Genomic DNA, 12,612 nt, shown 5'->3' on the forward strand with positions numbered 1-12,612 from the left:
ATCAATCTCACCCTTGTATTGCTTAAAAAAGGACCCATTAAACCTTCATTGTGATATGTATGCAAAAGAAAACACTCATGTTAGTGTTAGGATTATATTTTATGCTCAGTACCTTTTATTGGCATCAAGCTGTGGGTCTTACTAAAAGCAGTCTTTCTATTTCTACGAGATAGAGGTAAGGTTGTCTACATCTTACCCTCCTCAGACCCTACCATAGTTTTGCTATTAGTAGGATTTACTGAGTACAATGATGATGATGATGATGTGATGCTCAATACCTTTTATATGTTAAAATATGATGGGTTAGGCTTGCACCAAGTGATCGTCCTTTGAGATCAGATATATACCACATGATTGATTCTCTTCTCCAATGATGGTCACGCGAACCAATTATTTTGTATTTGTGTTACCTTATTGGGATAGATGCTTGAGCGCTATAATACAAGGAAGAATTATGGTGCAGGACACCGACACAAATCTATTTACCCGAGTTGGTCTACTCCACTCTAATGTATTTTAGGAAATTGGCGTTTAAACACACATGTGTATTGACATGGAATTGCCCAAATGAACAATGTTAAGAATTACAAGAGAATATCTGTATATAGATCGAGAGAGAAGAATTAGGATTAATGGTAACTCATTGTAAACCCTTAGAAACCAATGTTGTGATGCATCTGATTAGTCTAACAACAATTTAATTAATTAGTTTTTGTGGTTTATCAAGCTAAAAGGATGCATTCTCATCGGAAACTAAAATAAATCTATTATTTGTGACAACTTTTTAATATATATGTGTGTGGTGAGATCTGATACAAATAAGAATTTACATACTAAACATATATATACTATTGTAATTACAAATTTGAATTAGAGTAATTATGTTATAAAATATAAAATAGTGTAGTAATAATTATTCTAGTTCAAAAGTTAGAGTCATAATACTTACACTAGTGATAACATAATTACTCTAGTTTTTTGTACACTTATACGATAAAAAATCATTTGTATTTGATCGATATATATATTCCAACGGATTGTACCTTATTAAGCATAATGCGTAAACGCAAAAGGCTTCATACTAAAATCGACCAAAAAATAAGGATTAGTTCTTAAATTAACATATCAAAATCGTAATCTAACTTTCACCAACAAGGAGTTGATTTACACCAAACATCATTAATAACAATCAATCATGTGATCATGTCTTCTACCTTGATACATAAGTTAGGGACCCGTTTTAAGAATTTAAAATACGTAACAACAAGAAAATACGTCTTTTTTAGATATAAATGTGCAGTACCTAAAGATCAGATAGATCCATCATTTGACAAGAAAATAAGTTTGGCGCTCTCTTAGCCAAGACCATAACTATAAAAAAGGCAAATTGGATTTTAATAATTCCAATTTAACGCAGTTAGTCGATAATAATCCCAACTTAGAAAGTAGCTGTCACCGGTCCCAACTTTCACACTATTTGTTTTAATTGGACATCCGTTTAAAAAAACTTAGCGACATTAAGTTTTTTTCAAATTTCAAATTGATATTTTAGGGCTTTTAATTGGAATGAGAATGCAAATCGATTGATGTAAACCTTAACTCGAAACGGTGTTATAAACAACTTGATTTTTATTAATTAAAAGTTTAAACACCGGAATTGAAGCATCCTTTAGTCGTTTAGACCATCGTTTTGAGGTAAGTTTTACATCAATTGACTTAAATCCTCATTCCGATCAAAAGCCCTAAAATATCAGTTTGAAATTTGGAAAAAACTTAACTTCGTTAAATTTTTTACAGAGGTCCAATAAAAACAAATTGTGTGAAAGTTGGAATTAATGACAACTAATTTCTAAGTTGAGATTATTATCGGCCAACTGCGTTAAGTTAGGATTATTAAAATCCAATTTGCCAAACTATAAGGTTTCATGACATATCCCAATGAAACATTATATGGAAAAAGACCCTAGTAGATATTTTAGTTGATTTTTAATGCTCTTTTTTGTTAGCACCGAAGCTATACAACCTTACGCCTTAGCATACACGTACAACAACTAACCAGCCACAAAGCTAACCGTAGCACGATAAAATTTTAAGGCAAAATATTAACATTTTATTGAAAAGCAATTAGCGAAATAAAAGTTTTGCTTTCCACTCTCTTCTACTACTTTAGATTACATGAAACCTCCACACCACTATTGTGTTTGGACCAAAATTCCAACCAACCCTACAAAATATCATCCGTGTCGGTGTAGCCACCCCCCCCCCTCCCATATATTGTCCATCGAATACCCTGCATTTATGCGTCGTACATACATGTCTTTTCATCCAAAATGAAAAAAGTTAAAAAAAAAAAACAAAAAAAACTCTTATCACCCCAATCTTCTTTGGTTTTGCTGAGCGCAATTGCATTGTTCCCTTTGGTCGAGCAAATCCCGTTATTCCAGTTTGAGAATCCCAATGTCTGAGGCCAAGCAGCTACGCTCTCATTGGTTGAGGTAAGAATACAAAGTAATTTCCTAAAATCGAAAGGGAGGCAATCCTAGTTCGATATTGTATAAGTTAACAATCCCTTTGCGGCTTTGCTAACGGGGCGTAACGCGTAACTATATAAACTTATACATTTTTGTCAAAAAGCAAGGACTAATCCGACACTTTTGTATAGTGTAAGGGCCTTATAGGCTTACACATACTATATGATATATCTAATTTAATATCACATGAAAATGGTGAAGTGAGAGAAGGGAGATAGCTAGATAGATGTGGATGAGAAACAACCAAAAACCGATCGAACACCACACACACACACACACACACGAAACCCCAATCGCTGATGTGATTACTCGCGATCGATAACCTCATCGAATCAACCGGACTCAATTCATCAATCACAACACCGATCAAACTCTCATCACGAAATTAATACATATTGTTGCTCATAATTACAACATATGGTGATGAACCGACACGATGACGCTAGTGACTCGTCATCTGAGTACGGCTACATTAGGAGACACCATAAGCACGAGGTTAGAGCCAACCAGTGCACTTCATCTCTCGTTAAACACATCAAGGCGCCTGTCCATCTTGTAAGATCTATAATTTGTATATTTCTTTGTTATTATTCCATGGATCTGACCTCAAGTTAGTAGCATTTGATTCGTATATTCAATCGGATAGTATACAGTAATAATAATAATAATCATAATCATAATCATATAAAGATATGATAGAATGATAGATCTCTTAACTGGTTCAGATAATATTATTAAATATAGAAACCCTAACTTAATCGGATAGTGTTTAATTTGATGCATATTTTTCGGTATGTGTTCATGTTCTGTTTGTTATAGTGTTGTTAATTATGTTATGCATGTTAATTTGAAGCAAAGCTTAATTAGGTTAAAAATATCTACTGAACAAAAGTGCATTAGACAGTTGTATGTTCTCATTATTTCACATATATTTGATTTGATGCATATTTTATTTTATATGTTAATATTTTGAATTTTTGTTTGCTTTAGTAGTGTTTTTGGGTATGTTAATTTGAAGTAAAGTCTAATTAGGTTAAAAATATCTACTGAGCAAAAAGTGCATTAGGAACTTGTACGGTACAATAATAGTTGCATTCATGAAGTTCTGGCTGTTTCCAGGTAGTAGAAAAATCTTTAAGTAAATCAGGAATGAACGGAATATGCCAAAACCGTTTAGCTACCAGAGGTAGTATTCACAGGATAATATTTATGGAGATGCCATGTAATTATGTTTCCAAAGGCCACTGCAATAAAAATATACAAATTAACCATTAGAAATTTAACATTGTGGCGTACAATGATATAAATCAGCTTATAATTACTATTGGTAGGTTTGTAATGGTGACCTTGTAAGTCTACTATCTTTATACTACATCAATTATTAAAGTTAAGAATCATAAAAGTAGTAACATATTTGAAATTAAAATATTATCTGTCTAGTACAAGTTGTGTTTTACCCTATTTAAATATTTTTTTGAATGTTTTATTTCTTGTTTATAGGGGTTTAATAATTTGTAATGGACATTTATTATTTATGAATTTGATACAAATAAAAAAATATATTATATATATACATATATGTATATATAATTTGAATTCGAATTTCGAATCGAATCGAATAATAAATCAAAAATTCGTATTCGATTAATATGCTCGAATACGAATCGAATCGAATTCGAATTTTTTAATACCGAATTCGAATCTTAATAATCGAATTCGAATTGAATCGAATCGAAGTTCGAATGTTTCGAATGCGAATCGAAATCTGAACACCCCTACTTGTTGAAGGTATGGTCTTTGGTGAGGAGATTTGATCAACCACAAAAGTATAAACCGTTTGTGAGCGGGTGTTATGTGCAAGGAGATCTTAAAATCGGGAGTGTGAGAGAAGTGTGTGTTCGGTCTGGGCTTCCTGCTACGACAAGTACCGAGATGTTAGAGCTTCTTGATGAAGAAGAACATATTTTGGGCATAAAGATAGTCGGTGGTGACCATAGGCTTCGGGTATGTTGTGTATCTTTGTAACGAGTTATTATTATTATTATTTCAATATTCCAATATCAAGTGTTTGTTCATAATATGTATAGAACTACTCGTCGATTATGACACTTCATCCAGAGGTTATTGACGGGAGGCCAGGGACTTTGGTGATTGAATCGTTTGTGGTGGACGTGCCAGAGGGCAACACGAAAGATGAGACGTGTTACTTTGTGGAGGCGCTTATTAAATGCAACCTTAAGTCGTTAGCCGATGTGTCAGAGCGTTTGGCGGTGCAAGATAGAACAGAACCCATAGTTGGCGTGTGAATTGAGTGGAAGAGGTTAGTTAGATGTAAACCGGTCATGTTGTGCATATGGCTTTCTTCTAAGTGGTTTGATTGTGTTTCGTAAATTCGTTTTGAATATTATGTTTTGTGTCTTTGTCATTGCGTTCAAGACGGGTTTTGTGTGAATATAAATAATAGCTAGAATAGGAAGTTTTGCAAATTCCTTTTACTAGTAATTAGTAGTTACCACAGATTTTAAACAAAATAAATGAGCATGCTCTAGAATCTAAATTAAAAAACAAAAATCTAGTTAAATACACTCAAAATGTGTTTTTTTTACCCTTTTTATATTTTGGAATATGTTGCCTAAGACAACCACAATGTGTGATTCCTGATCGACCACGTAGGTGTGTACCGATGGGCCCCTCACGGAACCGTGTTACACGGCTGCGTCCGTGGAACATTTTTCACTTTTCAGGAGCTTCACCCAAGGATACGTCTGTGTGGGTCCTGCAATTTTTGTTTTGTTTTATTTTGTTGTTTTTTTCCTTTAATTTATGTTTTAGGTTTTAGAAGAAAAGAACATATATATATTTTAATATTTACATAACTCATGTTTTGTAAAACAGATTTAGTAGATATTTATATGTTTAATATCCATATAAGTATTTGCAAGTAATAAATATATGTTTGTTTATATTTGTAAAGTTTGTAAATTTATACCCTTAGTAGTATGTGTGATTTCCAACACTATGAGAGAAGCACAATGTCTGTTTCGAGGGAGCAAACAACGCATCTGAATGAAAACACATAAATAAACCTCAACTATAATGCTCTTCTTTTAGTGGATGACGCGGTGCATTGTCTAACTGCACAAATTAAGAAGGTTGGGCTAAGAAATATTCGACATGGAAGTTGAAGATGTTGAAGAGGTAACTATAACTAAAGCCAAATGAAAAGTGTACATGACAATCCTCGATGCATATAAAAGCCAAATGCATCTAGAGATGTTTGCACTTTATAAACAACAATGTGTCGACACAAAAAAAATGATATGAAATACTTTAATGTCAAAATTAAGTGATATAACTGGAACAAATATAAGACTACTGGTTAAAAAAAAAGGTAAATAATATCAACTGAGTTCTATAATTATTATTATTATTATTTCATTCAGACTATTCATATGAAAAAAATATAAATGACAATTCATAACAATTTAAAATACTAAACTTTTATGGAATTTTGTAGTTATTTATTTATAAGAAAACATGATTGAATTTATTATAACATAAGTAAGTTTATTGGATTTAAATAATCTTAACTATTGCTCGTTGGCTAGCAAAAAACTCAACTAACGAAATATTCTATGAAAGTCTAACATTTTAACATATTTTCTCCCAACAATCTCATACTAACGAAATCCTAACGTTGTTAGTCTTTGACGATATGGCATGCTTGTGTGTAAAAAACGTGCTTATGTGTCGAATATGTGTCAAAATTGTGCTTATGTGGCAGATTGCACCACCACCACCGCCATAGCAGCCACCGCCATCAACAGTGCCACAACCACCATCTTCGGCCACCGCCAGAATCTCCGCCCACCACCTCATAACCAATTAGCCCCAAACTTGAAGCTTCAAACCTGCAACTTTATAGCCTTCAAACCCAAACCCTCAACCCTTCCCCGTCGGACTCCCCTAAACTCTATCTCCATCATTGCAGATGCTTGTCCGGAATGGGTGGAAAATTCCTGTATCAGATGGGACCCCCCCCCCCCAATCACCCCTGGTCCACCCCGGCTTTCCCCGAATCTATTTTCGCCGAATATTGGTGATTACAAGCCGGTTTTTCCTGGAATTTAAGGCAAAGCAAGAACAAAAATGGAGTTGTCAGGATGAATCCATAGACTTTTGATCCATGAAAAGTTAGGTACACCACCAACCTACTCTAGGGAAAAATGGGAAAAACGAAAGTAAGGATGACTCTGTATGTTCTTATCTTATTGGCAATGTTAACAATTAACAATATAGTCGTGCACGGTTTAGTTCGGTTAATGACAATAACCAAAACCACAACCGAACACTTCGGTTATTAAAAAGCAATAACTGTTTTAGTTTTGGTTATTGGTGGTTATGTCGGTTCACTTAACTAACCATTAAACCAAAACTTCTAACATAGACATGATATAGTTGACCTTTGTTAAGAATTTTAATAAAATCAAAATCATAAATATTATAAACAATTAAATTATATACATTATTTCCAAAGTATAATAAAGAATTACTCATGAACTCAATTTTAACAAGTAAACAACTAACTATAAAAACAATTATCATAAGAGTTAATATTATTTGAATGATTGAAACGCAAACTTTGCGAAGATGATTGTTATAGATAAAATCTTCATATTAATACTGTTATGGGTTATTTTATCCTTAGCGTGATCCTCACAATTATCCTGATAGTTTGGATTCCCAGCTAGCTGCATGATCTTGAACTAATTGACTTTACATATTTTATTTATGTTATGCTTGCAGGTTACTCAAAAGTATAACAGCCTACAATGGCTAGATGACTCATTCCACCTGAAAGATCGGAGGACCAGTTGAAATGCACATGGGATTGGAGAACAAGTCTTCAAAGGGTCATGGCTAGGGTTTCTGGAATTATATGATTTATAGTTATTTTTCATTTCTATATAGTGTGGCTGATGAGAACATTTTAGGAACACATTCTTTGCCCTCACAACACCTGTAATTGTACTTAGCTTTCGTCCTCATTCAAATCTCGAGTTGTAACATACTCTTTCAAATTATCAAATCCCAAGGTTTTTTTCGAAAATCTTCACCAGGACCCTAGACTTTTCCTTGCTATATCGCTGTGTTCACCTTTACTTTTATAGCATTCGCTTACCTTATTGTTAAAGAACACTCTACCTCGCTTAACGAAATTGTTCAATTATTGCCTCGATGATTTTCGACCAAAACAAATACTATGACCTTTATGCATAATAAGTTCGGTTATCCATAGGGACGGCAAAATTACGTGAACCGACGGGTATACCCGAAACCCGGGACGAGCCTACTCAAAGCCCGATGGGCATTGGGTCGGGTTTGGGATTAGTTTTGAAAATTTTCGTGGGTGCGGGCCGGGTATGGGATTTGGTGATACCCGGCCCGATTACCTTAAAAGACATACCGTATACACGAACTATATACCTGAGATAAAAACCTGAAAATTTTTTATTTATTAATTTCATTTTTTCTTAACCTTTTGTATTTAAGATATGTATTAAAAAGTATTATTTATATTTTATATGTTATCAAGTTTATACATAAAATTATATAAAAGTTATATTATTATTATTATTATTTACTTATGATAGCGTTTATATAGATGTAATACGTCATATTTTAGTTTGTAACATTTTATATATAAATAAAAATACATACAATAACTATATTGGTAAAATATACTTAAAAATCCAAACGAAATTTTTGTAACAATCTAACGGGTATACCCGATACCAGATGGGTCAGGTATGGGTATGAGATTAGCAATACCCGGCCCGTTGAAATTCCTAGGTATCCCGAGGTATAAAAAAATAACCAATAATTGCTTTTCGGTTAATTCCGCTTCCGGTTAATCAATTAATTTTGGTTTAGTTTTATCAGTTTTTGGTTCGGTTTAACTGAATGTACTCGACTATTACTCACCCGACTTAACAACATAGATTGTATCGTTTTGCTCCTCCACGTTAGTTTGTAGCCCCCCTGAAGCATGAATATCATTTTGTTACGTGTCCACCGTCTGCTATCTTCCTGTTCAAACGCTCATAAACTTTAACCTAATCGCAGAAATGAGTCCTCGATGTGTTTGCCAAACGCTGGCTTACCTAACATTATCATTAGCCTTAGCCGTCCTGAATTGCCATTTGGCAACCGCTGAAGCGGCGACGTGTTCCGGAATCGTACCGATGGTTTACCGGAACGATAAGATATCGATCACGGATTTTGGCGGAGTCGGAGACGGTAAAACGATGAATACGAAAGCATTCGGTGAAGCTATTTACAGGATTAAGCATTTGAGGAGAAGAGGTGGAACGTTACTGTACATACCTCCAGGTGTTTATTTGAGGCAGAGTTTTAACCTAACTAGTCATATGACTCTGTATTTGGCTAGTGGTGCTGTTATTAAAGCCACACAGGTATTCTGGACCCCAAATTTCAATCTAAATGACTAATTATTTGCAAGAATATATGAGATGTCGGTTATTGCGGCGAGATGTCAGTAATTTTTAATATCATGTAAACTTCATATGTATATATAGCAATTCAAAACTAATTATTCAGTATAATCTCCTACCATTAACAATGTAACCTTTTGCAACTTGCAAAACTAAAACAATCGTAGCAAGTAAGAATTGATTAAGACCTAACATTGAACACTAAAAAATAAAAATGATAATTAAGACTTAAAACACTGATATCGGGAGCTAAGCAGTAAATGCGGAAAAATATCGGATATCGGTCCTGATATCTGATATCGGTCCTGATATCTGAGATATCGGTTATCGCAGTGAGATATCAGTGGGATATCGGTAATTTTAAAATCATGTAAAATTCATATATATAGCAATTAAACACTAATAATTCAGTATAGTCTCCTATCATTAACCGATTAACCTTTTGCAACTTGCAAAAGACTAACAATCATAGCAAGTAAGAATTGATTAAGACTTAAAAAACTAACATTAAAACACTAGAAGTTGATAATTAAGACTTAAAACACCGATATCGGTAGGGAATATCTGTGACACATCGGTCAAATATCAGTCCAATATCGGTCAATATCGCTGATATTATCGGTATCGATATTCTTACCGATATTTTGATTGTTATTTCGCCAAGGGACCGATAACCAATATATCACTAATATATCAGTGATATCGACTGCATAGGTTTAATATCGGACCAATATCGCCGATATTATCGGTACCGGTATTCCGACCGATAACTAATATGTCGGTGATATATCAGTGATATTGACTGCATAGATTATTTGTTATTATTTTAGTCAATTGAATTTTGAAGATTCAATTTTGCAGAATACTGCAGACTGGCCGTTGATTGATCCTTTGCCTAGTTACGGAAGAGGGCGAGAGCGGCCGGGAGGGAGATATATGAGTTTTATTCAAGGCGAAGGACTCCGGGATGTAATTATTACTGGTATGCAGATTGCCCTTTGATTGCATGTTTAATTTTGACTAGTTGTGACCTGATGAAGATGATGAACTGTTTTGTTAGGTGAGAATGGGACAATTGATGGTCAAGGAGGGGTTTGGTGGGACATGTGGAGACGAAGGACGCTGCAGTTTACTAGACCGAACCTTCTTGAATTCAAGGATTCGAGAAGGATCATCATCTCTAATGTGATTTTTAAGAACTCGCCGTTTTGGAACATTCATCCTGTGTACTGCAGGTAGTTTGGGACTATAATGTTTGTGGATTAAACTTTATTTAGATGTGTATCCTGTTAACATAATATGTAAATTTATGTGTTTATGTGAAAACAGCAAAGTTGTTATCAGGCATGTCACTATATTGGCTCCACCTAGCTCCCCAAACACTGATGGAATTGATCCAGGTATCCAGTATTTTGGAATTATCATAGGAACACAAATCATATTGGTTATTACGTATTAGGCTTTGCAAAGTGTGCAGGCCAACTAATTGGCTCAGGCTAAAACAGGTGTTTGTTTTTTTAAGTATCAACCTGGTTCATGTCAAAACGTGTCGTGACAAGAATGAAATCAGGTTGAAACGGGTTTTTCAAAGAAAATATCAAAATAGGTTCACTTGCTAGTCGCTACATTTGTTTTTAAGCATGTCTGCATCATAGAAGTGACCCAAATCAACTCGTTTAGCAAACAAAAATCATTCAAATCAATCAATGTTAATATGCTTTTGCTATCTTTTGCAAAACAATGTTTATTTGTCAAAAGTTCTATTACCATCAACGTTAGTGATCAGATTAAACTTTAACATGTGTATCTATCTATTTGTAACTTGAAGACTTGGTGCTTGCCTAAAAAATACTCATTTGCGTCCATTGTTGCAGATTCAAGCTCTCATGTATGCATAGAAGACTCCTACATTTCCACAGGAGATGACCTAGTGGCGGTAAAAAGCGGGTGGGACGAGTACGGGATCAAATACAACCGTCCTAGCACCGACATTACAATCCGCCGACTCGTCGGATCATCTCCATTCGCAGGAATAGCTGTCGGAAGTGAAACATCCGGCGGGGTATATAACGTATTGGCGGAACATATAACTCTAAACACCATGGGAGTTGGAATCCACTTAAAAACAAACATTGGTAGAGGCGGAATCATCAAAAACATCACTATTTCCAACGTTTACATGGCGAATGTCCATAAGGGAATCAAAATTGCCGCTGATGTTGGTGACCATCCTGATGAAAACTACAACCCGAATGCTTTACCAGTTCTAAAGCACGTGAGGATACACAACGTGAGAGGCAAAAAGGTCCAACAAGCCGGTTTAATACACGGTTTGAAAAACTCACCCTTTACTGATATATGTCTGTCTGATATTAATCTTCGCGGGTCAACTCGTCGGAGAAATGCACCATGGCAATGCTCTTATGTTAGTGGTGGTGCTATACTAGTTAGACCATCACCATGTGCAGATCTTATCCGCAGCGGTTCAGGTTCATGTCCAATTCACTGACCTTGACTAGGGATAAATAATGAAATAGAAAGACAAACCATAGCATTGATAGATATAAACTGATTACATATGTTTTAAGCTTTATTCGCCTTAATATGATACAATAGCAAAGACTAGTACCTGAACGATAATAATTAGCATAATAATATTACTTGCTATGGATTTATAAGTTCATACTTCATAACACACACGAGTCATACTCATACATACCTATAGTTAATCAAAAGTGTGCTTCAAAAACTTGCGAACGCGCCTCATGAAACCGTCTTTATGTTCTTTCTTCTTCTTCTCCCCGTCGTTCTCAAACTTCATCTCTAATTTCTCATCTTTGTCATGGTGATGGTGGTGATGACGATGCCCGTACTTGTGCTTAAACTCCAGCCACTTCGTTGGGATCGGATGGCTGATTTCTCCCAGATCAACGCTGGTGGTTTTATCCGATAAGATCATATCGTTCCCATATGACATCTTGGCGGGAAACATCTTTTTAAACTTACGGCAAGGCTGCCGCCGGACGAATTTGAGTGGAATCCGAGTGTTTCTATCGAACGCGTGACGCTGGAGCGGAAGCGATCTGGAAAAGATCAGAAGTGGTGCTGGATCCGTGGTGATGACAAAGGTTTGAGTTTGTTCATTAGGGGTGGGTTTAACTATTTCCGAACTAGCTTCTGCTTCGACTGGGATAACGGGGTGTGTATCGGCGACAGTGGAAGGCTTGGGTTCGGCATCTGAAGCGGTGAGGACGGTCGGGTCTGACGCGATGGTGGCGACTGCGAATAACAGAAACGTGAAGATTGTTCCGGTGATCCTTTTCTCCATGGTTTAGCAAACTGGGGTTTGTTTGTTATTCTGTTATTGTGAATTTAGGGAAAGCGGGTACATGGAAGATGAGATGTGTGGATCAGCCGTCCACGTGGTGGATGTTTGTTGGCGAGAAGAGATGTGGGCCGTTGGATTGATGGTGGAGACATAGTAAAAGAGGTTGTAGGAGACTTTTCTTTTCCTCGATGTTACTTTCGCCCATTTCTTAAGGAACTAATTGAATTTAATTAATTAA

General features: G+C 35.3%; 2 protein-coding genes across 2 annotated transcripts; both read left to right on the plus strand.

Moving 5' to 3' along the window:
• The first annotated feature begins 2,929 nt into the window (after positions 1–2,929).
• Positions 2,930–4,913, plus strand: LOC143603952 (abscisic acid receptor PYL8-like). Its single transcript, XM_077080590.1, has 3 exons — positions 2,930–3,086; positions 4,320–4,535; positions 4,619–4,913. The coding sequence occupies exons 1-3, from the start codon at positions 2,949–2,951 to the stop codon at positions 4,835–4,837; spliced, it is 573 nt and encodes a 190-aa protein (XP_076936705.1). The 5' UTR covers positions 2,930–2,948; the 3' UTR covers positions 4,838–4,913.
• Positions 4,914–8,659: 3,746 nt separating this feature from the next.
• On the plus strand, positions 8,660–11,556 carry LOC143603953 (putative polygalacturonase). The gene is made up of 5 exons (XM_077080591.1): positions 8,660–9,007; positions 9,908–10,028; positions 10,107–10,281; positions 10,376–10,446; positions 10,921–11,556. Exons 1-5 carry the CDS (start codon positions 8,660–8,662, stop codon positions 11,553–11,555), a joined length of 1,350 nt encoding a protein of 449 aa, XP_076936706.1. The 3' UTR covers position 11,556.
• The last annotated feature ends 1,056 nt before the right edge of the window (positions 11,557–12,612 follow it).

Source organism: Bidens hawaiensis, unplaced genomic scaffold (genome assembly GCF_021521415.1).
Source record: "Bidens hawaiensis isolate Kalapana, Puna unplaced genomic scaffold, B.hawaiensis_p1.1 tig00063445_1, whole genome shotgun sequence".
NCBI classification, from domain to species: Eukaryota; Viridiplantae; Streptophyta; class Magnoliopsida; order Asterales; family Asteraceae; genus Bidens; species Bidens hawaiensis.